This window comes from Equus quagga, chromosome 11 (assembly GCF_021613505.1).
Source record: "Equus quagga isolate Etosha38 chromosome 11, UCLA_HA_Equagga_1.0, whole genome shotgun sequence".
Lineage (NCBI taxonomy): Eukaryota > Metazoa > Chordata > Mammalia > Perissodactyla > Equidae > Equus > Equus quagga.
Genome location: NC_060277.1, coordinates 92,803,995 through 92,830,621, shown reverse-complemented (window position 1 = coordinate 92,830,621; position 26,627 = coordinate 92,803,995). Strand labels below are relative to the sequence as shown.

General features: G+C 43.3%; 1 protein-coding gene across 1 annotated transcript; it reads left to right on the top strand.

The window, feature by feature from the left end:
• The first annotated feature begins 70 nt into the window (after positions 1-70).
• On the top strand, positions 71-26,312 carry KPNB1 (karyopherin subunit beta 1). The gene is made up of 22 exons (XM_046675271.1): positions 71-488; positions 590-648; positions 2,795-2,977; positions 6,288-6,488; positions 7,435-7,587; positions 9,407-9,466; positions 10,092-10,181; positions 10,539-10,649; positions 11,442-11,543; positions 13,564-13,788; positions 14,628-14,819; positions 15,585-15,715; positions 16,839-16,986; positions 17,320-17,391; positions 19,670-19,814; positions 20,983-21,065; positions 21,475-21,582; positions 22,032-22,175; positions 22,288-22,393; positions 23,075-23,189; positions 23,834-23,995; positions 25,126-26,312. Coding segments are annotated over exons 1-22 (2,631 nt in total). The 5' UTR covers positions 71-448; the 3' UTR covers positions 25,127-26,312.
• The last annotated feature ends 315 nt before the right edge of the window (positions 26,313-26,627 follow it).

Below are 26,627 nucleotides of genomic sequence, written 5' to 3'. Positions count from 1 at the left end.
ACTCCGCGTGGCCACGGCGCCAGCCAATCGGCGTGCAGCGCGGTGCCGCCGCGGAGAGGCCCGGCCCGAATATCCCTCCGCCTCCCTCCCTCCTCTCTCTCCCTCCCTGCGAGCCGCCGTTCACTTATCGCCTCCCTTCCTTCTTTCTCCCTCCGCCGCCCGAGCACCAGCCGCGCTCCGAGCTGCCCCCGGGGTCCCTCCCCCGCCGTGCGAGGAGCAGCTGCCGCCGCCGCCAGCAGCAAATTAGGAGGGAGGAAGGAAGGCAAGGAGGAAGGCCGCGAAGCCGGGGCGACCCCCAAGAGGGAGCCGGTGAATGGGCTTGTGGTGACCCCCGCCCCCCACCCCACCCTCCCTTCCCACCCGACCCCCAACCCCCATCCCCAGTGAGAGCCGCCGCCCGAGAGGCCGGGCCGTCGTCCTAGGAGGAGCCACCGCCACCCCCTCCGCCATGGAGCTGATCACCATCCTCGAGAAGACCGTGTCCCCCGGTAGGACGCGGGGGCCGGGGGTCGCGCCGAGGTGACCGGGTGGGGGGAGGGGGGCCTCGGGCCCTCTGACCCTGTCCCTTTTCCCACTTTCCTTCCCCCAGATCGGCTGGAACTGGAAGCGGCGCAGAAGTTCCTGGAGCGTGCGGCCGTGGAGAACCTGGTGCGTGCCGCCCGCCGTCCCCATCCCGCCGTCTCCCATCCCTGCGTGCGGGCCTTCCCGCCCTCCCGGAGGCCCAGGCCTCGGGAACCCACCCCGCCCCATCCCGTCCCCCTCCCCCCCGCCCGGTCCAACCCAACCCCGCCATCGGGAAGCCGGTGGGTGTGTCCCGCCCCGGGCCCCGCAGCGGGCCAATGGCGCGGCGCGCCGGGGTGACCGCCGCCCAATCGCCGCGCGGCCTGAGGGCGGCGGTGCGGCGCGAGGGAGAAAGAGGGAGGGAAGGGAAGTTAGGTTGCGCGGCGCTGCGTGTTCAGCAAGGGTGGGGGTGGGGGAGCCGGGCCTAAGGGCCATGTGGAAGCTCGGAGCCCGGCTGCCCGTCTGGTCTGACCCCGGCCAGCTTCTCTTTCCTGTCCCGTCGCCCCTGTGATTCTTGATTCTCTCCACCTACTTTCCAGAGTGCTACCGTTTCCTAGATCCCTTGGTCTGTGCTCATGGCCAGGCCTGGCACCCGAATGCCCGATCCGGCAGCATTTCTCCCTTTCCTGCTTGGTTATTCCTTTCCCGGGATTTTTGGTTTTTTTTTTTTTTTTTTTTTTTTTTAACATCAATCGAGTGGACACTTAATCTGTACCCAGACAACCCCCTGAGGCTCATCCTTGAGATCGGGCCTCTTTCCAGATGAAATCACAGAGGAAAGTTCCTCATTTTTCATATTTTCAAATTTAAGGGGTACAGAAAAAAATTGAAGTCCACCAGAGACTGGATCTGTGAATAAAAATATACGATAGGTTCGTTCAGACAGTCTCTATGCTAGTAATGTTTCTCTTTGGTGTCCCTCTCCTGTGGGGGGATGGGGAACAGAGGGAAGGGTGGATGATACTTGACATCCTTTAAAAGTATTAGGTATAAATCTAAACCACACTATGATTAAACGTGGTCCTTTGTGTTATCTAGGCAAAGTAATGTAAGCAAAAAAGGTGATGAGGCTTATTTTATACAAACTGGCTTTGAATGATTTTTTTTTTCTTTTGTATGTGCTAGTTTTCAGTACTAACCTTTTTATCCTTAGCTTTTCATAGAAAAGATTTTTTTTCCCCTAGCATAGACTGGTAAGACCTCCATTTAGGGTATATGCTTATTTCTGCTTTTGCTAATTTGCAAGAAGCCTTTTATCTTCTTCCTAACATCTTCCTAACGTTCTTTAGTGGCACATAATTAATAAAACTTTTAAGAATTATCTTCTGCTGTGATTGCGGAACTTGTTAGTGGTAAGAAACTATCTGCTTTTGATTTTTCCTGTTAACTTCTCCACTTGGACAGAGCTTTCTGCAGGGAAGAGGAGTGTGTGTTAGAATTTTTAAACAAAGGGAGTAGTTTTGGGGACCTGTGCATTACAAAAGATTAAGTATGCTGTCAGAAATCCACTATGTTTAGTGGATAACTCAAGTACAAAATGTATAGGATCCTTTAGTGTATTGCTTGTTGACTATTAAATATAAAATTGTTTTCCTTTACATTTTTATCTTTTTGGTTTTACCCTGTTTCTAAATATTTATCAATTTTCCGTTAGAAATCTTTTTTCATTGTTCCTCTCTTACGGAACACTTACAGCTAAAAGAGAGCTAGCCTCCAAAGTCCATGTTTTAGGTTTATAAGTATTTCCCTCTCTTATACAAGATTCCCTGCTTCCATGTGATCAAAAGCCACCCTGAGTGTCATTGTTTTTTGGATTAAGATTTTTAAATTTAGGAAAACAATTTTATTTTCTACCCTGTTGTAACATACTCATTCATTTAACAAATATTTACTGAGTACTAGGCACTGTTCTAGGAACACAGAAGAATCCTCCGACTACCAGATGGTCAAACTTGCTTTAATCCTGAGGGCTCTAATGTGAAGGTTTGATGTTGATAGGAAAATCTGTAACTCCTTGTTAAACACTGAGGCTGCGTGAGAACGTGGATGACTTTCTTATATACCACGTGACATTTGCGTAAGAGTCTTGAAGTAGATATTTGGGCATTTTTCTGAGATGTTATATGTCCTAAAAAATTTAGATTTTCCCGTGTTTTGGTTCTCCATAAACTATTCTCAAATGGTGAAATTCCTAGGAGATATTTCCATTCACAAGTGCATCTTCTCCTAACAGCCCACTTTCCTTGTGGAACTGTCCAGAGTGCTGGCAAATCCAGGAAACAGTCAGGTTGCCAGAGTTGCAGCTGGTCTACAAATCAAGAACTCGTTGACGTCTAAAGATCCAGATATCAAGGCACAGTATCAGCAGAGGTGGCTTGCTATTGATGCTAATGCTCGACGGGAAGTCAAGAATTATGTAAGTAACTTTCATCTCCCTTTGGTCATATTAGTCTAGGGAACAAGAAACATCTTTGTCAGTTTTTGGTCATTTACAAATGACAAAGGGATAGAGTGATAGTGTGATAGATTTCTGGGACCTAAGCTTCACTTGAAGATAAAAATTCTACTTGGTTTAAATCTTCTTTCTCAGTTCAGCTCTTCTGTTCCCATTAATGCATTGGAATTCTTTTCAGATTACTGAGATAGACTGCAGCAGTTTGGGAAACTTTAGTTAGATGCCAGAATTTGTAGAATCTTTGGTGAATTTGCGTAGTAGACAAATTGGTGGTTCCCAGTCTTGGACTATCAGAATCACTTAGAGAATTTGTTAATAATACGTATTTCCAGACTCCCTCCAGAGATTCCCTTTTGGAGTGAGGCTCAGAGATAATTTTTAAACTGTCTCCCTAAGTGATTCTTCCATAGTCACCCAGCACCTAGGTCTTGTTGAACTGCTGTAGATAATTTTCATCGTTTGGTGGTTAGGCATGGCACTGTGTGGAGTTAGAAGAGCAATTAAATGATCTCTTGGGCCTTTCAAGCCCGAAGAGTTTGCGAAATAAGGTTATGACATTAATGGTGCTTTTATCTACTTAGCAAATTATGAAAAACTTTCTTTAGAAACATTTGGCTTTTTATCAAGGGGTTTAAAGAGTTGAGCTGATGAATTTTGAGGAAAATTGAATGTCCCTTGTTGCTCCGCACGATCGAGTTCTTGTGACTCTTGCTCGGTTAGGGATCCATAATTCTAGCTACAGTGAAGGGTTCAGAATATGTGGACAGATGTGTGCTTTTTTTTTTAATGAGCTTCTTCAGTGGCTTCTCTTTCACGGATAAGGCGCAGAGCGTAGTAAGTCAAGCATCTGTGCAGTCATCAGTTCGTCCTTGGTATTTGAGGGGAAGCCAGTCGGGGAGTCCTGTGTGTGTGCTTGTGCAGGTCATGGTTCTCCACGTCGTATGCTGTTTCCTTTTTCTAGGTGTCAGCATTTAGTAAGTTAGTTCCCCTTAAGGCAGCAGCTTCTCTTTCTAGTTATGGGCCTCCTTCCCTCTCCAGTCTTGCATGGAGGTGCTTGCATGGGAACTAGGTGATGAAAGCCAACTCTGAATCTTCAGTGTATGTAGAGCTATTTCTATCCACGTTGGGTCTGCTTATGTAATAACATTTTAATCCTTCCGTCAGTAATTTGGTAGAAATGGAGTTTATTTTATCAGTCACTGGAACTCTTGATGCTCATAGTGCCCATTCATTTTCTCATCTTTCTTAAATTACACAATAGTAATTGAGATAAGACATGACTGGAACTGTAATTGACTGGTTTTTTGTTGGTTGGTTTGGTTTTTGGCACATCACTCTTAACACCAAAGTTATTTTTAGTTTGGATAAGAATTTATATAGGCGTTGTTGAGCCCTTGTGCATGAAAAAAAAGTTAGCAATTATCTTGGCCTTTTTCCCTCTCATAGCACATCTAGCACATTTTCTAAGTGCTGATGGTTGTTTCTTTTTTGAAATCTGAGTCTTGGACACAGTTGAGCTAGTTTCTTATTCCTCTTATTTCCAATAATTGGGTATTATCATTAGGGTCACCCCAAGTTTTAAGAAAAATAACTTTCAGTACTCAGGAGTTGAACGTTTGTAGTCTCAGAATCACTCAAGTAACACTACCTAAGGGTCTTCTAGAAGCGATTAAAAAGAGAAAAGGTAAAAGTAGAATGGGGTTCAGTACTGTCCACATATGTGCTAGGAGGTGATGTAGGGTAGTATCAAGGCAGCCTGGACTGGAACTCTTAGTCAGACTTGGGTTAATACTGTTCAGTTGCTGCCTGTTTGGACAATTCATCTCATTGCCAACCCCTCACCCCCATGTCTTTGGCATAGGGCTTTTGTTAAAGTCCGTTCTAGCTCTGGTAGACCTAGAGAGCAAAGCCTTCATTTAGAATCACTTGGAACTGTTTGTTATCGGGTAGAAGTGTTAGGAGTGGGGGCCAGGCAGGGATGATGATCCGTCATGTAAAGGAAAAAGATGGGGAGCTCATTATTATTAGCTACAAAGCAGGATACTAAGTGACCTGACCCAGTCAGCAGAGCTGGCCTGAATATCTGGCAGCTACTCTTTGTCCTGCATTCATGCCAGGAACAGTTAACTGTTTGCCATTTGAGTGGTGGACTGGTGATTCTTAGTGAGTTCATTTACTGAATTAGCTGATTGTGGTAATGATTAACCTTGGGTGAGTTGTGGCTTCATCCTTTATCTGTACCTGTGCTTTTACCCCTTACATAAATGCTTGTATGATTACCATTTCAAACAAAGCATGTTTAATGATAAGCAGGTGTCATTTTAATTGGCATATCTAACTAATTCTTGGTATCTGTTGATGGTGGAGGGAACAGTTTTTTGATTCTTGGGCAAACAGAAAAAATCCTTTCAGATTGGAAGTTAAATAAAGATTAGTTCTTAGGTGTTGGTACTGTCAGTAACTTTGTATCTGCATTAAGTGATGTTACTTGACCAAGGCCTGTCTGTGAAAGTCACCCAGGGTGCTAAATTGTCAGTGGCCGGAAGGAAGAAGGTTTGTTCCATGTTGCATGAGTGGGAAGATCTCTCTCTCGAATCTGGTTAGACAGTGATCTACTGTGAAGCAGACTCGAATGCCCCAGGGTTAGCCTCATTCTGACATCCACGCTTTCTGTCCACAAAACAAGACTGTGAGCATCCTTTCCTTATACCACCCCCAAGGAGCCTAGAAGGTGCATTTTATCAGCTCATTTCTGCCCTTTTGTGTGTGTGTGAGGAAGATTTGCCAGCTAACGTCTGTGCCAGTCTTCCTCTACTTTGTGTGTGGGATGCCTCCACAGCATGGCTGACGAGTGCCGTAGGTCCACACGGGGGGATCCCAACCCACGATACCTGGGCCGCTGAAGTCAAGTGCGTGGAACTTTAACTGCTCGGCCGTGGGGCTGGTCACCTCTCCTCTGCCTTTTAATGCTACTCCCTCCTAACTGTGTTGAACACTGAAGTGATGTGTCTAGCTTTGGAGAATTCCATCTGGATGTGGGGGATGGTTGGTTTCGTTTCTAGTCTCTGGGGCAATGTTGACTGTGCTGGTGTTGGTACTGAGGCTGGCTTTTTTCAACAGCTGATGTATACTGTATATGCCTTTTTCTACTTTTCTGTGTTACAGATAATTCAGAGGCTGATAGAAGAGGTGTAGTAGTAGGCAAATGTGTTCAAATAACATTAGGAATTGCTGTCTTTCATCTTGTTTTTGTGTGCGTGTGTGTGTACAGGTTTTGCAGACTCTGGGCACAGAAACTTACCGGCCTAGTTCTGCCTCCCAATGTGTGGCTGGTATTGCTTGTGCAGAGATCCCAGTGAACCAGTGGCCAGAACTCATCCCTCAGCTGGTGGCCAACGTCACAAACCCCAACAGCACAGAGCACATGAAAGAGTCGACATTGGAAGCTATTGGTTACATTTGCCAAGATATAGTAAGTGCTGCTTGACGTATCTAATTGTGTATCTCTGATTCCCCGTAGTTGTGACATGCGTGGTATTAGGATTATTTTTTATCATGTCATGAAGAAAACCAAGCTACTGCAGAAGTAGTGGAAGTGCTGCGGAAGCTTTGGAAGTAGGACTGCTTTATTTGTTTATTTGGATAGTTAACTTGGCCATTCTCACATTGCTAATCATGCCCTAAAGTAAAGAGACTTGAGGGTCACAAACTTAATATGGAGATCCATATGTTTGGAGAGGCGTAGATTCTGGACTTTGGAAAGAGAATATTCTCTGTCTTGGAGCATCCTTGACTTGATCCCTTTCTCAAGATCCTCAGCGTACCACGGATGCCGTGTTACATTTTCATTTACTGTTACAGAAACAGTTTGCCAGCCCTTGCTGTAGTTGGTTTAGACATTGGAACCACAACACAGTATGTTAAATGCAGCCCTCCTCGGACTGTTGCTGCTGCTGAGGTTACCACTCTTGGTGTCTGTTTTGATACGCAGACTTGATGAAGCAGAGAAGTCCACAGCACTTCACCTGGACTTAGACTCCCTAGCTGTTGTGCCCAGGTGTTTATCCTTGGTCCTCAGATGTTCTGAAGCTTTACTTCAGTTGCTACAGATGGCCTGGAAAAAAAACACCAGACTACCATCTCCATTTGCACAGAAAGAAAAAAAAAGCCAGCATTACCTCATGCCCAGAGTCATTATGCTAAGAAGTCAGAGATGAAGCCGATGAGTTTAACTTGTTTCTGTTTGATTTTGGACTACCGGACCCTGGGATATTTTGCAAGTGGTTTGTCCCTAAATGGAAATGTGTGGGAAAAGATCAGAGGAGTGGATCTCACTCAAGTGGATTTTACAGTTAAAGGGACTGCTGATTAGTCATGAACTCATTATTATATTCACTGCGCTTCTCTGCTTGTTTCAGGACCCAGAGCAGCTACAGGATAAGTCCAATGAGATTCTGACTGCCATAATCCAGGGGATGAGGAAAGAAGAGCCTAGTAATAATGTGAAGCTAGCAGCTACGAATGCACTCCTGAACTCATTGGAGTTCACCAAAGCAAACTTTGACAAAGAGGTGAGTGTCTTTTGACAAAAAGGTGTAGGTTCAGAGAGTGAGGACTGAGTTAAAGGAAAGGTTGTTTTTTAAGTTTGTGATTTAGGAAGTACCATTTTGTTTAGAAGCTTTCATTTCCATTCTAGTTAAGATTTGCGTTATGCGAGACATGGCCCTGGAGTGAGTATTTGCCGTTTCTCATCAGGTTTTGGGGATGATGTGATCTAAACTAAGCTTAGGTTTTTCCTTTTGCAGTCTAAAGTGTGGGTATGCTTTGGGATTTTTTTTTTTTTTTTTTAAGTTATGGAAACTGAGTTGCTTTATACCTCCTTAGGAAGGTGCCTTTTGAAAATTAATATATAAAGTTTATGTTGCCTGAAAGTATTTCCGCCTATTACTTACTTATTTTATTTGTGTTAAAATGTACAGTGTGGGGCCAACCCCGTGGCCGAGCAGTTAAGTTCGCATGCTCCGCTTTGCTGGCCCAGGGTTTTGCCAGTTCGGATCCTGGGCATGGACATGGCACCACTCATCTGGCCATGCTGAGGTGGTGTCCCACATGCCACAACCAGAAGGACCTACAACTAGAATATACACCTCTATACTGGGGGGCTTTGGGGAGGAGAAGAAGAAGAAAAAGACTGGTAACAGATGTTAGCTCAGGTGCCAATCTTAAAAAAAAAATTTCTTTTAACAACATAAAATTTACCATCTTAACCAGTTTTAAGTGTACTGTTCAGTAGTGTTAGGTATATTCACATTGTTTGGCAACCAATCTCCAGGACTTATTCATCTTGCAAAACTGAAAGGCAATTTCCATTAAACAGCTCCCCATTTTCCCCTTCCCAGTCCCTGGCCACCACCTTTCTACTTTATATTCCTATGAGTTTGATTATACAGTGTTGGATGTATCTTTTTGTGACTGGCCTGTTTCGCTTAGCATAATATCTTGGGTTCATGCATGTTCTAGCATGTGTCAAGATTTCCCCTTTAAGGCTGAATAATATCCCATTGTATGTGTATTCCACATTTTGTTTATCCATTCATCTGTCAACGGACATTTGGGTTGCTTCCTTCCACCGTCTGGCTATTGTGAATAGTGCTGCTGTGAATGTGGGTGTACAAATGTATATTTGAGACCCTGCTTTCAGTTCTTGTGGATATATACCCAGAAGTGGAATTGCTGGATGATATGGTCTGAAAGTATTTTTGTATATGTTTGTTGATGCTTTAGCTGGGCTTGTTGCCATTTCTTGGCTGTATAGTGGACAAAGTGGGGACATCTAAGAAGCCAAAGTAAACTGCGGTTCCAACTGCTTAGAAAAGAGAGTTTTTCCTTTTTAGTTTCAGAAGACTTAGGACAGTAGCAAATAAAGTTCATTGCTCTGTTCTCCTGTATTTTACCACATTTGATGTGAATTTGCCACCTCCCACAAAGCAAATTTTGTTTCTGAAGTAAAGCAGATGTTTTGAATTCTTCTGAATTTTAAATACAAGAAAACAGATTTTCCTAATGTAGGTTTTTAACCATCTTTATTTAAACCCTGTGACCTACATTTTCTTATTTGCTGCCTCCCTGAAGTCTTGTTATTGAAGGTCATTTGGGGGATTAAAAGATTAGGGACCTCCTTAGAGAGCAGGTCATATAGTAGACACTGAGGGCACACTCTCTGTAGCATTCATAGTGTCATTACCAAGTCAAGGAAAGGCTGCTTGATTGGTCCAGGGTTGGGTGGATCCTTGAAGGAGTGAGAGTGTTTCTTGAAGGGGGATAGTCTAGCAGTCTTTGTATATATGGCTTATACTCTTCTAATTCTTTTTTTTTTCCTTCTTCCTGAAGTCCGAAAGGCACTTTATTATGCAGGTGGTCTGTGAAGCCACACAATGTCCAGATACGAGGGTAAGTATGAGGTTGTAGGAAAAATCTGTCTGCCGTTTTTCCTAGGATACCAACTCTAGCGTAGTAGTTTGAAATGTAGGGAATCAGGTGACTTTGGAAATAAGGCTTGACTAATATTGTTATTAATAATTTTTCTCCAACATATTGGAGAAGAGAGAAAAACAGTACTTGGAATGTTAGCATAATGGAAGTTGCCTTCCTCTTGAAAGGGGTTAAGGGAGAAATGATTTTTGATCAACCTTGCTACTTGATTGTTGTGAGTTTTTCAAGTAATTGTTTTCCGTTGTAGCCATTGAAACAGCTTTGCTATTGCTGTAACCTAAACTGGACCCTTGAAGCAGGTGGGAGAAACATCCAGTTTGAGTGGCATTAGTGAGTTTAGTCTGCTGTGGGTTCCATAGGCACCTTTAAAGTAAAAAAGAGAAGGAAAGGAATGATAAATAGGAAGGAATAGTGGAAAAACTAAGGAAGGAATGGATCGGGGGTAGTGATAACCTTACCCAAATGTACCTTGATTGACCCTTTAGATCATTGACCCATCTGAATGAACGAGTTACTTACCTTTGTCAGATTGCATAGTTATTAAAACTACCTAGTAAACTGTTTAATCTGCTCTTTATGAAAGGTACGAGTGGCTGCCTTACAGAATCTGGTGAAGATAATGTCCTTGTATTATCAGTACATGGAGACGTATATGGGTCCCGCTCTCTTTGCAGTGAGTATTCCTGTTGTGTGTATTTGAGCGTGTAGCTATTTGCACAACCTGTCATTCTTAGTTGCTGTTTTGCTGGTTCTGTAATTTTTTACTTAATATTATGAAATCAGGGAAATTCCTTGAGTCTGAGTGTTGTTTAAGACCGTCAGTACTCTGCCAAGAAAACTTGTGCTGTGTTTGTGCTGGTAAAAAGAGCATCTTTTAAAAATCTGTTTCCTGGTTCTACCTTTCATTTCATAAATACCTAGCTTTCATAAATGTCTATTTTTGAAACTTGAATGTCTGTGGTTAGAGGAGGGGTCTAACTTGAACTAGCACTTATTTGGGGCCTGGAATGTCATGTTTTTTTCTCTTAAGATCACGATTGAAGCAATGAAAAGTGACATTGATGAGGTGGCCCTGCAAGGGATAGAATTCTGGTCCAATGTCTGTGATGAGGAAATGGATTTGGCCATTGAGGCTTCAGAGGTGAGCCTGGGAGAGGGTCGGTACGGGGAGAGCTGTTCTGACTGGGCTCTCGGATGTATCTCCGTTGTGGATATTGTTACTCTCTGAGAAAGCTTTATTCTGACTGGGCTTAGAGGATGTCTCCATTTGTAGAGATTTTGATTTTTCTGCTGGCCGAAGCCCGTCATGAGGGAGGTAGATCAGTAATGAAGCATCTCATGTTTTAGTCAGGCATGATTTATTGTGAATATTGATGTTAGTACTGTGAACACAAGGGGGCAGCAGGCAGTCACAGTTTAACAAGGTGATGTTTGATGCTGAGTTATTTCCTTTTGGAAGTCCTAGTGTACGCATGGGATGTATAATTGATAATTTACTGACTCTGGTGAAGGAATTAGATATGGAGAAAGGGGTAACTTCTGCACTTGGAATTTTTGAATTCAAGCTTGGTTTCCAACGTTGATTGTCTTTATGCACTTTAAAAAACAATCTTATTTTTGACATCCTTATGTAAATTTAGTACATCTCTTGATCCAAAAGGTCACTTAGATGACGGCTTTTTAATATGAATTGAGCTTGTGAAAAAAGAATGTAATTCTTAAAGTTGGCTTGGTCCTTTAAGGTAGGTTATATGTATGGCCTAAAAGAATTTCATTGAAGTAGACCAAAAAATGAGCACCTCCAAAGATGAAAGCAGACGTTACCATTTGCTCCACATATTTCTGTGCAGGCCCCTGGGCAGCTCTCATTTTGTGCCTTTAGTGTCATAGCTTGTTTGCTGCTGTCCAGAATTTGCATTATGTGTCTCCTCAGGCAGCAGAGCAAGGACGGCCCCCTGAGCACACCAGCAAGTTTTATGCCAAGGGAGCATTGCAGTACCTGGTTCCAATCCTCACACAGACACTAACCAAACAGGTGAGTTCCCTTCTGTATCTAGCCAGGTAAGCTGTGAAACCTTGTGAAGGGTTGGTTTGCTGTGGAACCATTTCCGTGAAGGAACTGAGCAACTCTTCAGCTGGTTAATGGTCTGTCGTATAGATGACTCAAGAATAGCTGAGCTGGATCTGCAAGATCCTCTAGGCTCTGAGTTGTTTGTGGAGAACTGGATCTGAACATTTCAGTCTTGATCATGGATGAGCCACACATACCGCTCTGATTTTCTGAGTGCTACATTGTGTGAACTGACACAGGAGACGTGCTGTAGAAGTTGCAGTAAAGAAAAGGTAGGGAGAGGGGCCGGCCTGGTGGCGCAATGGTTCAGTGCGCATGTTCCGCTTCTCCACGGCCCCAGGGTTCACCAGCCTGGATCCCAGGTGTGGACGTGGCACTGCTTGGCACATATAAAGTAGAGGAAAATGGGCACGGATGTTAGCTCAGGGCCAGGCTTCCTCAGCAAAAAGAGGAGGATTAGTAGTAGTTAGCTCAGGGCGAATCTTCCTCAAAAAAGAAAAGGTAGGAAGAGAGATTTGCTAGTTTTAGGCCAGTTGACCATCTGCTGATATCTAGGATATTATGAGTTCACGGTGGGTGTATATATAGATGTGCTTCTAAAATGCTGATGAGATTAGATAAGAGTTATTCGGATCCTAATGAAGGATTCCAACTCATGAAAGAAAGTTCTGATCCTTCATGATTAACATCAATTAATAAGATTCAGGACAAAGTAAAAGTAACTTGAAGATGTGGGTCTGAGTAAATATAGAAATTCTTTTCTTAGAAGTGTATGTTGGTTGCCATTGTTTCCTTTTGACTGTATGCGTCACCGTTTTTCTTGGTATGGTGTTTGGGAAGGTTCTTTTTGTCACCTCATCTCTTCTGATGCATGTGAAGTAGTACCAAGCAGTACCAGAGAGTTGGCAGTGTTGTGAGGAAAGAATGTTCTAACTTTGAGCACTGCAAAATTTCTTTGTACACAAGAATTTAATTTGTTTTTAGGAAAGTAGATGACTTTCAATTTAGCAATCTCAAAAGATAAGTGGAGATGTATTTGGTTTGAAATGAACTGGGTGTTCCCTTAAATTGTCATCTCATCTTTCATTTCTACAGTTGCTGTTTTTTATCTTTTGATCTTAGTATCTTTACTTTTGCATATTTTTGTTGTGCTTTTTTTGTTTGGGAACAAATCATTCTTCAGGTATGTAATTTTCTGAAACTGCACAGGCAACCTGCCTTAAATTACTATGTGGTGTGGGTGGCCACAATAAGGAAGACATACCTTGAATTCTAATTTCAGGGCAGAGCTGAATGGAATCCTTTTTTGGCGGGGGGGAAGTGAGGAAGATTGTCCCTAAGCTAACATCTGGTCCCAGTCTTCCTCTTTTTGCTTGAAGAAGATTGTCCCTGAGCTAACATCTGTGCTCATCTTCCTCTATTTTCTACATGGGATGCTGCCTCAGCATGGCTTGATGAGCAATGTGTAGGTCCATGCCAGGGATCTGAACCCGTGAACCCCGGGCCCGCAAAGAGAAGCGTGCAGACTTAAGCACTACGGCAGTGGCTGAGCCCTTGTTTAACTTTCTGTTGAAATACAGCAGTTAATAGCACACCAGAATCCTCCCTCATGTTGTTGTCTTAGGCGTTAACTCCTCACAGTTAACTCTAGATTAATTTTGATTGATTTTGAACTTCATATAACTAGAACCATATAGCATAGACTCTTGTTCTGCCTTTTACTCTGTATGTTCAGGGTTCATCCTTGTTGCATGTAGTTGAAGTTTACTCATCTCTTTGTGTGGTAGGAAGTGCGATCTTCCTCCAGCTGCGTCTTACTTAATAGGCTGTGCTGTGATGAATCTTTGTGGAAGAGATGAAAATTTAAAGGTTTTATATTTTATTTACTCCCCCAAAGTTTTAAGTTCTAATGACATTTGGGAGTAAGTAGAGGATCTTTTCAGTTAAAGTGAAAAACTTAACTAGTGCCACTTTGTTTCACCAGGACGAAAATGATGATGATGACGACTGGAACCCCTGCAAAGCAGCAGGGGTATGCCTCATGCTCCTGGCCACCTGCTGTGAAGATGACATTGTCCCACATGTCCTCCCCTTCATCAAAGAACACATCAAGAATCCTGATTGGCGGTACCGGGATGCCGCAGTGATGGCTTTTGGCTGTATCTTGGAAGGACCAGAGCCCAATCAGCTCAAACCACTAGTTATACAGGTGAAGCTAAGGGAGTTTTGGGGTGGAAAACAGGATATTTATTGTTTCTTTAAACTTTTTGCTTGAAAGTGTGCCTTTATTTTAGAAACGAAGCTGTAAATAGTCATCCACAAAGGTTATTTCTAGATAGCTATTTGCCGTCGACGAGGGGTAACATATTTCTTAACCTTTTTTTATTACAAAAGTCATGGGACTTTTGAAAAATGCAGAAAAAGCCAAAAAGAAAACGTCACCATTAATCCCATTGCCCAAGGATAACATTCTTAACTCTTGGTATTTGTCCTTGCAGCTTTTTCCCGTGTGCGTGTGTGTGCAGCCGGATGGAGATCTTACTGCGACAAGTCTTAGAACTTGTTTTTTCACTTAATGCATAATTTTTAGTTGCGTGATATTCTGTCCTTAGGACAAAATGACAATTACGTAATGCAGTCTTATGAAAGTGAAAGTGTTGTATTTATTTTGCTGTTATAGATGACACGAAAGTCCATTCTAATTGAGTTTTGTGCATATAGAGTGCAGCCTTTCAGGGTGTAGCCAAGTGCCAGCACAGCTGCATCCTGGGAGCTGTACCTGAGTAATTGAATAAAGACTGCTGAAAGCACTCATACCAAACTCTTACTAAAACTCTATACTGAGGTTTGGTGAAGAGAGGACTTTTTTAGTTTTCACTTTACTTACTTTTATTATATTGTTGGGTATTTGACAAGCATGTCTTTTAAAATGAGAAAACCATCTTGATGCTTTGAGTTAAAACCCAGCCATTAGTATTCCCTCTTCTGAGGTATTAGTCAACCTGAATTTTAATCTTTATTTTGCTTTGCCAATAAATGTGTTTTCAGGCTATGCCCACCCTAATAGAATTAATGAAAGACCCCAGTGTAGTTGTTCGAGATACAACTGCATGGACTGTGGGCAGAATTTGTGAACTGCTCCCTGAAGCTGCCATCAATGATGTCTACTTGACTCCCCTGCTCCAGTGTCTGATTGAGGGCCTCAGTGCTGAACCCAGAGTGGCTTCCAATGTATGCTGGGTAAGAGATTTTTTTCTCTGCTGAGATAAGGAGCCTGGCCGAGCCATTGGCAAGGAAGTAGGAGGTGTAGGAGAGACATGGGTCTACCTCACTGCAAGGGTTTTTCTGAATAGCATCCCCGTTCTAATTTCTTCAATTAAAATACAGGGGAGATGCCAACTGCATTAGCCAGTGGGAGCTTGTTGACTCATGGTGACTGGTTCCTGAACCATTTAGAACAGTCATGCCTACCCAGTGGGAAAACTATCTGGACTTGATTTTCTTTCTTCAGTTGCTTGGGGACAAGAAATTTTGATGAAGGTAGAGAGTTGCCGGCTACAAAAAGTACCATTGCTGAGAAGGGGCAAGAGGGAAGGAATGTAGGCGGCCTGAGTGCTGAGTCAGTATAGGCTGTATGGAGTTCGTTTGGGGCTGTGGGGAGGAAGTTCAGATGAGGAAGGAGTGGGCCAGAAGCCTGTCTGTGAATGGAAGGAGAAGGGAAGTGGCAGGCATTCGTCGTAGGTGAAAGTACTCTCGTGCTTAGAAAGTTGTGGGCAGGGCAAACAAAATATAAATAAATAAATAAACATTTAATTTTAAGGATACCTGTAAAACGTTAGGTTGTCTTGAGATGAGCTTGACAGAAAAAGTTGAGGATTCTCTAGCCTTGATCTGTTCTTAGATCAGTTCGAAAGGAACGCTGCCCAAAGTATCTTGAGAAATGGGGTAATGCTAAGGTAGGTAGCCTTCTTTTCAGGACTAATATTAACTCTGTCTGGGTTTAAGGCTTTCTCCAGTCTGGCTGAAGCTGCTTATGAAGCTGCAGACGTAGCTGATGATCAGGAAGAACCAGCTACCTATTGCTTATCTTCTTCTTTTGAACTCATAGTTCAGAAGCTCCTGGAGACCACAGACAGGTAGCTGATACTACACAGAAATGGGTGGTGTCTTTGCATCCAACTCCTTTTGTCTTACGTGTGAGGGCTGTCTAACCCAGTCATGAACATTGCAATAGGAAGAATTAAAAGAATCTTGTAGTAGATCATGTGTTTAAAGGACAGAGAGAAAAGAAACGTAGACTGTCTACCTTAGAATTGTTCAGTTTAGAAGTGAAGTCGGAAAATAGTCTCATTTCTCTGCTTATAGAGAGTAATTGATATAGAGAAGTCCCTTCATTTTGCAGTGTCCGCAGTTAACAGGAGTGTCTGATTATGGTGTAAGACAAATAGTAGCTCTCATTATGGATTTAGTTGCTACACCAAATCATTAACTGCCATTTATGATATTGAATAAAGCACTTGACATTAAATGCAGTTGTTTTATAAATGAGATTTTTTTTTTGGTGAGCAAGATTTGCTCTGAGCTAACATCTGTTGCCAATCTTCCTCTATTTTGACGTGCATCTCCGCCACACCTGGCTTGACAAAATCCGAACCTGTGAACCTGGGCCACCAAAGCGGAGTGCATCAGGCTTAACCACTACCCCACGGGGCTGGCCCCTAAATGAGCTTTTGGAATGTAGTTTTAGGGGGCTATAAGTTGGGGACCACCTTTAATTTTGGTTTTCTGTGAGCTATACCTGAAGCCATGCTTAAAAGAAACCGTTAGGAAGAGGGCTGGGTAGAAAGTCTTCCCTGCTTAACTAGTTCATCTCCGCTTCTATCTTCTAGATTGTTTAGAAGGGCATCTCTCACAGATGAATGAAGAAAATTAGCATCTTTTTCTTGGCTATTCAGGCAACCTCTTCAATTGTCCACGTGGGTTCTTCAGCATTTTAAACTAATTTTTTTCCCTATAATTTTAGCAATTTTCAAAAAGGCCATTCTAAAGTTTAACCAGGTCTGGAGACCATAATGAACGTTAGCCATTGGCTCAAAGGAAAATTTGGTTCCTGGCTGTATTGTGTTGCCAAACTCAAACCAGGTCTGCAACCACATCAATTTCTGGGTTCTTATTTTCAGTGAGACAGTGTCTATATTATAACAACTCTTCTTTCCTCTCTCAGTTGAGGCGTTAAGATTTTTGCTGTGTTCCTTACAGACCTGATGGACACCAGAACAATCTCAGGAGTTCTGCATATGAATCTCTGATGGAAATTGTTAAGAACAGTGCCAAGGATTGTTACCCCGCCGTTCAGAAAACCACTCTGGTCATCATGGAGCGGCTGCAGCAGGTGCTGCAGATGGAGGTGAGCCCTGCGCTCCTGGCCTACAGCGCTCCCAGCACGGCTCTGCGTCCAAGGCTGCTCTTACTGTCTGCTGCTGGAGTATATGTTTTCTCAGAAAGATAGAAGGCTTAGACAAAAAACATTGCAAATTAAAATTTACATCTCTCGCCACAGTTTACTTGTGTGTTAGACCCCATACATATATAAGTTTTTTATTTGCTTTTCTACATTAGCATCAGTAAAGACTATTTAGCGGTCCTGGCAAACCCAGCAAAAATGGAAGCATTGAGGGAGTTGAGAGCCTTTTGAGAAGGTGTTTATTTTCAAAACATGATGATCTTCTTTCCCTTGTAGTCACATATCCAGAGCACATCGGATAGGATCCAGTTCAATGACCTTCAGTCTTTACTCTGCGCAACTCTTCAGGTATGATGTTTCCATATCACTTAATAGCTCCAGGGAAGAGAGTCATAGCTCAGGTTGACAAGTTCATGTGCACAGAGAACTCTGAAATGGTATAGATGATGCTGATGAGAAGCTCTTCTCAGAAGGCCTGGGTCTCTGATTGATTGGGAGAGTAATGTCCCATCTTCCTTTCTTGTCTGTCTATAAAGAGGCAATTTGCGTTTTGCACAGTGTAGGGAAGGAAACTGCTTGGTTTGTGCTGGTTCTCCAGCTACACAGCGAATTGTGTTGGCAACTTTTAGTCTTTGGTTTTCATTGGTTGTTCAGGCTTAGCCCAGTCAGATTTGGTTCCCAGCTATGGTTCACTTGGCTAAAAATATAGCCTTGAGTTTCTACCATCATCTTTTGAAACAACAGTTGCTGTTAGAAGCTTTATTATAATTTCCATCATTTATCGTACCTAGTGTTCACAGTAGACTTTTTCTGAGGAGAGACTGGGAAAATTAAAATAAAATATTACTCCTCACTCGTGACTGGAATCATGGAGTGGCTGAGGAGGTATTCCTTTTTTTACCCAAGAATGAGAGAACCCTGCAACTTGTCTGCTGCTTAGGTAGGTACTAGATCTTAGTGTTGAGTCATGCTAACTAGCTCGTCTTACCTGTGAACCCCCTCTTTTTCACTCCAAACTTCGTTTTCTTTTTTTTAGGTTGACACCTAAGCTAACATCTGTTGCCAAGTTTCTCTTTTTTTTTTCCTTCTCCCCAAAGCCCCCCAGTACGTAGTTGTGTATTCTAGTTGTGAGTGCCTCTGGTTGTGCTATGTGGGGCACCACCTCAGCATGGCCTGACGAGTGGTGCTATGTCTGAGCCCAGGATCCGAACCGCAGAAACCCTGGGCCACCCAAGCGGAGCGCACGAACTTAACCACTCGGCCACGGGGCTAGCCCCCAAACTTCATTTTTTAAAGCATGACTGTTAAGAGGTCTTTCCTTATTCATCAGACACATACAGGAATGATCCAGCAACGTTAGTTGAAACGAAGTAATGGGTAAGGAGGGAGGTTTGAGGAATATTAAATTAGGAGGGATCAGTCTGGCTTTATTTTATCAAGATTATTTCTTGACCATCTGTAAATGGGTTAGGATATAGGAAGAAATGCTTTTTTGTTTTATGTAAGGACTCTAATATGACATGTCCTTTTTTTTTTTTTAATTTTAATTTTAATTTTTTTTTTAATTTTTCCCTTTTTTCCCCAAAGCCCCCTGGTACATAGTGGTGTATTTTTAGTTGTGAGTCCTTCTAGTTGTGGCGTGGGGGATGCCACCTCAGCATGGCCTGATGAGCGGTGCCATGTCTGTACCCAGGATTCAAACCGGTGAAACCCTGGGCCACCGAAGCAGAGTGTGCAAACTTAACCACTCAGCCATGGGGCTGGCCCTGACATGTCCTTCTTTAAGGCTGAAATAATTTAACTGCTGTTCTGCTAAGACTGGAATATGGACACTACTGACAGGGATTTGTCTGACATAAATGAAATGCAGAGGAGATGACTTTCTGCACCATAGAAGAGCATCTTGTGTGTGTTCTGAATTGGGAAATAGAAGGGATATTAAAATTTGTGTTTTGTTGCAGATGATTTCCCCTGTGAAACTGTGTGTGTGTGTGTGTGTGTGTGTGTGTGTGTGTGTGTGTGTGTGAGGAAGATTGGCCCTGAGCTAACATCTGTTACCAGTGTTCCTCTTTTTTTTTCCCACCCTTGAGGAAGATTGTCACTGAGCTAACATCCTTGCCAGCCTTCCTCCACTTTGTATATGGGATGCCACCACAGTCTGGCTTGATGAGTGATGTGTAGGTCTGTAGCCAGGATCCAAACCAGTGAACCCTGGGCCACTAAAGTGGAGTGCTTGAACCCAACCACTACACCACCAGGCCAGCACCTTGGCTATGAAAACTTTTGAGCACAAAACATGAATTTGAGGGGCTGGTCCCATGGCCTAGTGGTTAAGTTTGGTGTGCTCTGCTTCAGTAGCCCAGGTTCACTTCTGGGCATGGACCTACACAACTCATTGATGGCCATGCTGTGGTGGTGACTCACATACCAAATAGAGGAAGATTGGCATGGATGTTAGCTCAGGGTGAATCTTCCTCAGCAAAAAAAAAAAAAAAAAAAAAAGTGAATTTGACCTTTCCCAAAAGAATTTTTTTTCAAGCGACTTAATTGATTTTTTTTAAAAAAGGTCTAGTGTTCTGCTTGGAGGGTTTGGAATCTAGATCCAGAACTCTTGTTTATCTCACAGAATGTTCTCCGGAAAGTGCAACATCAAGATGCCTTGCAGATCTCTGATGTGGTCATGGCCTCCCTATTAAGGATGTTCCAAAGCACAGCTGGGTCTGGGGGAGTGCAAGAGGATGCCCTGATGGCAGTTAGCACGCTGGTGGAAGGTCAGTGAGCCAGTGTTGGCAGGGACTGTCTTCAGAATGCAAGAGTTCCAGTGGCAATGAAGACTCTGACCACAGAAAGCTTGGTCTGTCTTCTCGTTTACTGGGGCATGACCCAGTTCCAAGTCGGACTGAACATCAGTGTAAATTTTTGTATAACTGCCTTGCCACTCTCCTTGAAGTAAATGGGGAGCCACTTTGCAACTCAGATTGGCAACCTTTTTTGGGGGGAAACTGTTATCATCTACCTCATGTTTATCAGGTTCCTTTCCTCTTGAAAGCCTCTACTTTATTGAGGTTTAGCTCTTTATCAAGGATGGAGGAAGCAAAGATTTCTATTTTCTTTCCTGGCACTTGGTTCCTCCTAGTTCAGGTTGTAAGGCTTTGGACTCGGGTTGACACATCTTGGTGCCTAGTATGGGGTGGAATGCAACATTGAATGAGTTCAAGGAGTTGATTGATTTTTTTGGTTGTTAACAAGTCTGGCTTTGCAAAGTTGCTTTGGGGAAGCCGTGTCTGACTTGAGACTCTTTAAAGAGCCGTTAAGGAGCACTTCAGAAACCTGAAACACTTCTTCGGAGGTGGCCTATAAGATATGTTACTAAGGCCATTACCTGAGGACCAGACCTATATCTAACGTAAAGAGCATATGTCTGACTCCTCTGGCAGCATGTGACCACCCTGATAGGGCACAGAGTTCATTTTGTCTCCTGGAGTGGCCGATTCTGATATGAAGCCCAGTCTGCTTTTCCTGACTGGCTTCTTAAGTAAGTCCTTGATGGAATTGCCTACGGACCCTGTTTTGAAGCTGGCTTCCAGAGAGGACATGTTGCAATCAGATGAGGTGGACAAGAGGCAGTATTGCTAGCTCAGTCAATTCACAAGTCACCTTGACGTTCCTTGAGAGCCATACCACTCGGTTGTGTCAGTGAGAGAGAAATCCCACTCTGGAGATATAGTGCTGGCTCCAGGGCGTTCAGGGAGTCCCGTCCGGCAGCTGTGAATTCGGCTTATCCCAGGCAGCCTTAACGTCTTCATGATAAAATCAGTAAGTCACTCTCACTCCACCCAGCCTGTTGAGTGCAGTGAATACATTTTGGGAGAGCTAGGGTCGTTATTTTTGCTCCCTTCTGTGATAATCCTGTGGTGCTAATCGTTTGTTTCTTTACAGTGTTGGGTGGTGAATTCCTAAAGTACATGGAGGCCTTTAAACCCTTCCTGGGCATTGGATTGAAAAATTACGCTGAGTACCAGGTAGGCCTGCTTTTCAGACTAGTGCATTCATATCCTCGTTCATACCTGCTAGTGATTGTGGTGCAGTGTCGGGCTCCTTTGTTTGTTGCCCTACATGGCTGAACTAGAAGTAGTCAGTGAGAAACAGGTGCGTACTAGGTGTGCCAGAGTAGTACCCTAAGAGCCACCCGCTTTTGTCACCACCATCTCTGGTGAATATTGTCTTTTCTGTCCTTTCTTAATATTTCGGATAGTCCTAGTTCTCGTTCTGTCATGTTGGTTGTTAGAATGAACTAGTCTTACAGAAGGAGAATGTTTTCTTCTTTGGCTTTAGGTTCAAGCCGTAAGGGACCAGCAGCTAGGTAAAAGTAATGCCTTAGCCCTGCAGCAGCCTGTTCTGTTGGGAGATCATTTCCTTGATTCTTGGCAGGTTTGTCTGGCAGCTGTGGGCTTAGTGGGAGACTTATGCCGTGCCCTGCAATCCAACATCTTGCCTTTCTGTGATGAGGTGATGCAGCTCCTGCTGGAGAACTTGGGGGTGAGTCTGTACACACAATCTAATTCACCGGTATTTGAAGGAATTGGCGGTTGGAAAGATGGTTAAACATCAAGATCCATGACAGGGAGCTGTAAGTTCTCAGATTGTTGGCTGTGGGCTTAAAAAGAAGGGAATTGTTCATTTTTACAAGATGATTCTAAAGTAAGGTTGTAAAGTTAATTAAAGGAATGCATGCTCAATGCGTGGAATTTGGGTGGGGGCGGGGTGGGGAACGAGTAAAGTACAAAGGAAAAGTAAATATGTAATCCCTCTCTTCGAGAGAACCACCGTTAATTTTTGTGTGTGTCCTTAAGGTCTATACCCAGCGCATTAGTAGTTGCTTAGTTGCTTATTATTTTAAAAAAAAATTTCTCAGGTCTTTGGACAGAACAAATTTTGACTTCTATTAATTTGGTTTTCCTTTTTTTTTTTTTTTTCCCCCTTGTCAGAATGAGAATGTCCACAGATCTGTGAAGCCGCAGATTCTGTCAGTGTTTGGTGATATTGCCCTTGCTATTGGTGGAGAATTTAAAAAATACCTAGAAGTTGTACTGAATACTCTTCAGCAGGCCTCCCAAGCCCAGGTGGACAAGGTAAGCTTAAGTTATCTTTAAGGCCAGCCCTGGGTGGAGGAGCGGGACTTTTGACAAACATAGAACCAAAGGTGCCCAGTCTGATGGCGATTCTGTTCGTCGTCTCTTACAGTCAGACTATGACATGGTGGATTATCTGAATGAGCTGAGGGAAGGCTGCCTGGAAGCCTATACCGGAATCGTCCAGGGATTGAAGGGAGACCAGGAGAACGTACACCGTTGAGTATACAGCCCAACTCAGTCCAGAGTGCACTTAGCCAAATGGGCGGTTTCCTTCATTCTTATGAAAGCTTATTTGTAATCTAGTACCTACTGCTTACAGGAAGGGGAGAAGGAGGAGAGTAGCTTTGGGGGAGGATACAGACTTCGTTAATTCTGCTCCCCCTTCATCTGCTACTTTGTATCACATTTCTTGAACACTGAAAGGGATGGGATCGAGCGAGGCTGTTGGTGCTGGCTGCACCTACACCAACCAGGAATGGCAGTTGTTGAGGGTGCTGGCTGCACCTACACCAACCAGGAATGGCAGTTGTTGAGGGCCCCCAGTGCAACGGGAGGGAGAGATCGGGGGGTTAGGTTTCCTCTGTCACCTGACATTTCTGTTATTGACTGGGGAAACGTTTGTACTTTACTCCTTTGATAGCACAGGCTTAGAGGAAAGGTTCCATTTGTTCCTTCTATGTTACATCTGCTTGTAAGAAAAGGACTGTCTGCCTCTTCTGTTGACTTGAAGAATGACATCTTAATCTGAGGAGGAATCATTTGCTTTATAACTATATGCAGCTAGTTCTCCAGCCTGAAACCTGCCTCGTGGGGGTGGAGTATTTGGAAGTTTTGAAATGGGGTGTAATCCTGCCAAAGGTGGGACATCTTCATCACACCTTCTCTTTCTTTTATAGCGGACGTGATGCTGGTGCAACCCAGAGTAGAATTTATTCTGTCTTTCATTGACCACATTGCTGGAGACGAGGATCATACAGACGGAGTAGTAGCTTGTGCTGCTGGACTGATAGGGTAGGTTATACCCTGCTTCCAACAGCTGAATAGAACTTCTCACGGGAAATGAGAGGACGTGTAGTAAGGAATTTTGAGAGTAGCCTGGATGGTAATTACCCACTTCTTCGGCACAGAAATTTCTTTCTTTAATAGAACCATTGGTATCCTGTTTTGAGTTCTCATAAATGATAATTCATTTCAGACTTTAGCTCTAGCCTCATTCCAGACCATCTAGATTGCTAATTTCTCCCCCACTAAACTCTTTAGTTCTGAGTGTAGAAGCAGCAGCAGATCCGTGTCCATCCCATATTTTGATGTTGGTCAACAAATTGCCTCTGTTTAGCCTTCCCTACTGAGGGTTTCTGAGGCATCATTAGAAGAAAGAACATTGGTCTTGAGCTCCAAGACCTGGCTGTTCTAATTCTGATTTTACCATGAATTAGCTGTAGAAGCTTAGGTGAGTCATTGTGTCTCTTCAGACCTCATTTTTCTCATCTGTTGAGGGCAGGTGTTAGACTGACTTATCTCTAAAGTTTCTCCCAGGGTTAAAAATTAGGTGAATACTCAGAAGCCCGCAGCTAGCTTAGCACTGGTTTGGAAAGCCCAAAATATGATACTGGTAGAGGGCCAGGAGCTCATTTTCAGTTGTTTGTTTTGCCCAGGGACTTGTGTACAGCATTTGGGAAGGATGTACTGAAATTAGTAGAAGCTAGGCCAATGATCCATGAACTGTTAACTGAAGGACGGAGATCGAAGACTAACAAAGCAAAAACCCTCGCTACATGGGCAACAAAAGAACTGAGGAAACTGAAGAACCAAGCTTGGTAAGAACTTGTCTCTACTGCCCCCTTCTGATTTCTTGGGGAAGAGGTACATTTTCTGTAGACTGTTCTGACGAGAGCTGCCTTTCTTCTGGTGTTTTGTTTTGTACTCCTTCCCAAATAAGTGCTTCTGAGCCAGGCCTTTGTTCCTCAGCCTGGGACCAGTGGAAGGGTCAGGCACCCTCAATCTTGACTTGAGCCAAACGTTTGATTCCTCATGGTGATGAAGAACAGAACTTATGTAAAAAGAATTCACTGAAATCCCCACATCACTTTGGGTCCTAATAAAGTCATCAATAATGGCATTTTTCCATAATTCTCTTTTCCACTCTATTCCCATCTTCATGCTCGTTTCTTTCTTGACTGCGGTGCTTTTAGATGTTGCCTAGCTCCACAGAAGATACCCGAAGCCAGAGCTGTCTGAGCCTGCTTTGAAATGCAGTTTTAATTTACTTTCCTCTCACATACCAGTTATCTTACACCACAGAGCTCAGTAAAATGGACTCTTTTGAGTTGTGTCTTTTTAGTTTCCCTCCCACCCTCTGATGTAGGTGTTAATGAAAGCAGGTAGTTGGCACATGGCCAGCCCTCGTGGCCTAGTGGTTAAGATCCAGCACTCTCACAGCCACGGCCCAAGTTCATTTTCCAGTCAGGGAACCACACTGCCCATCTGTCAATCCTTATACTGAGGCAGCTGCATGTTGCTGTGATGCTGAAAGCACTGGCACCTCTATTTCAAATACCAGCAGGGTCCCCAGTGGTGGACAGGTTTCACCGCAGCTTCCAGACTAAGACAGACTAGGAAGAAGGACCTGGCCACCCATTTCCAAAACAAATCCTATAAATGGCAGAGGAGCATTGTCTGATATAGTGCGGGAGGATGAAAGGATGGTGCAAAAAGACGAGGCAGCGTTCCACTCTGCTATCCACGGGGTTGCTAGGAGTCGGAATTGACTCGACATCACTAACAACAAAGATGGCACATAGGAAGAGAAGAAGAATAATCAGTGCTTGGAAAGTTGACAAATTTAGTTCAGGCCTATGAGAACTTAATTGTAGCAATCAAAGAGGTGTTTGACTTTACTGGCTAGATGTGATCTCAGAAACTGACCATTCTTTTCATCTGTTTTTAGATCTGTTACCATTGGGATGATAACCTGAGACCCCCACTGGAAATCTCCAATCTTTTGAAAAACCCGGAAGTGAGGAGTGTGCACGGATGCTGAATGTTTGGGAATGAGAGGATGAGTGAGTGAGGCTTGAAAACACACCACATTGAAAATCCTGCCACAGCCGCAGCCGCAGCTGCAGCCGCCAACAGCAGCGCTGTGAGTGAGCTAAGTAAGCACTGGCTTCGTAGGAAACCATACGCCGGCCGTTTTGGAAAAGAAAAACGATGGATTTACTTGCTTAAAAAAAGAAGGCTATCTCTGCAGAGAGCTAGAACTAGCTTTTCTGCCTTTTGGCCGGTGCAGAGTGGAGTGACTGGTTTGGGAGAGGAGGAGGGACTGGGTTCAGCTGTGGTGCTTTGTTGTAAAAGGCAGCCTGGCCTTTGCTACTGGTAAGAAAGATGGAGCCTGGGTCTCAAGCCCACCTTTGGTGTACCTTTGCCACACTGTATGTGTGCCGGCTAAAAGGAGGCTGAGGGATTCTTTCCAGTCTGAGAATGAGTGTGTGTGAGTGAGGCGGTATCCACATTCTCAACTTCAAGTCATTGCAGTTTCTTTTTCCCAGATAAAAGGGGTTTAGACATTGCATTTCATAAAACTAACCGAAGTTCTGTCTACTGATGCAGCACAAGAGATGTAAGAAAAAAAAAAAAAAAGGAAAGACGCTCTTTAGGTTTTGTTTTTTGTTTTCTTTTTTAATTCTAGGGAAAACACTGACGAATGGTCAGAGCTCCCATCCTGATCTTTTCATCAAGACGCCTTTCCTAATAATATGGTTCAACTGTGAATGTAGAAGTGGGAGGGGGGGAGGGGGGAGAAAAAGAAAACTCTGGAGTTAGAGGATATAGAAAAAAATAAAAATACAATTGTTACAAATAAAGAATGCAGACTTCAAAAACAAAAGAAAGCCACACCCAAACAAACCAAAATTTAAATGCTTAGAATTGGCAGCACAAAAGAAAAGTTCTCTCCTGACATGTATCGTGGCAGTCTGAATGCCCCCAGAAAATTGTGCCAAAGAGTTTAGAAAACAAATACACAATAAAAGTAAACACACACACACAGAGCAAACTTCAGGTAACTATTTTGGATTGCAAACAAGGATAAATTTACTGTTCGAACAATCTGATAAAAGAACCATTTGGAAACTGCTTGGGCTTCTGTTCTCTTTTATTTGATTAACTACAATGCGGTATTGGTCTCTTGCTGCACTTCCAAACCAACCAACAAAAAAACCTATATATATATAAAAGTATATATATATAATGCTAGAACTCTTGTGATGAAAATGGCACTTGAAAAGGTTATATTTTTCCACTGAAGTTGAAGATTAATAAATGGTGTCAAACATTCCCCTGGTCACACACTTTAATATATTTTTTAAAAGTGTGATGTGCTGTGATAACCATGAATCAGACTTGATTATCTTCCCTTTTACAAATTCAGCACCCTGAAGTTTGGTTTTA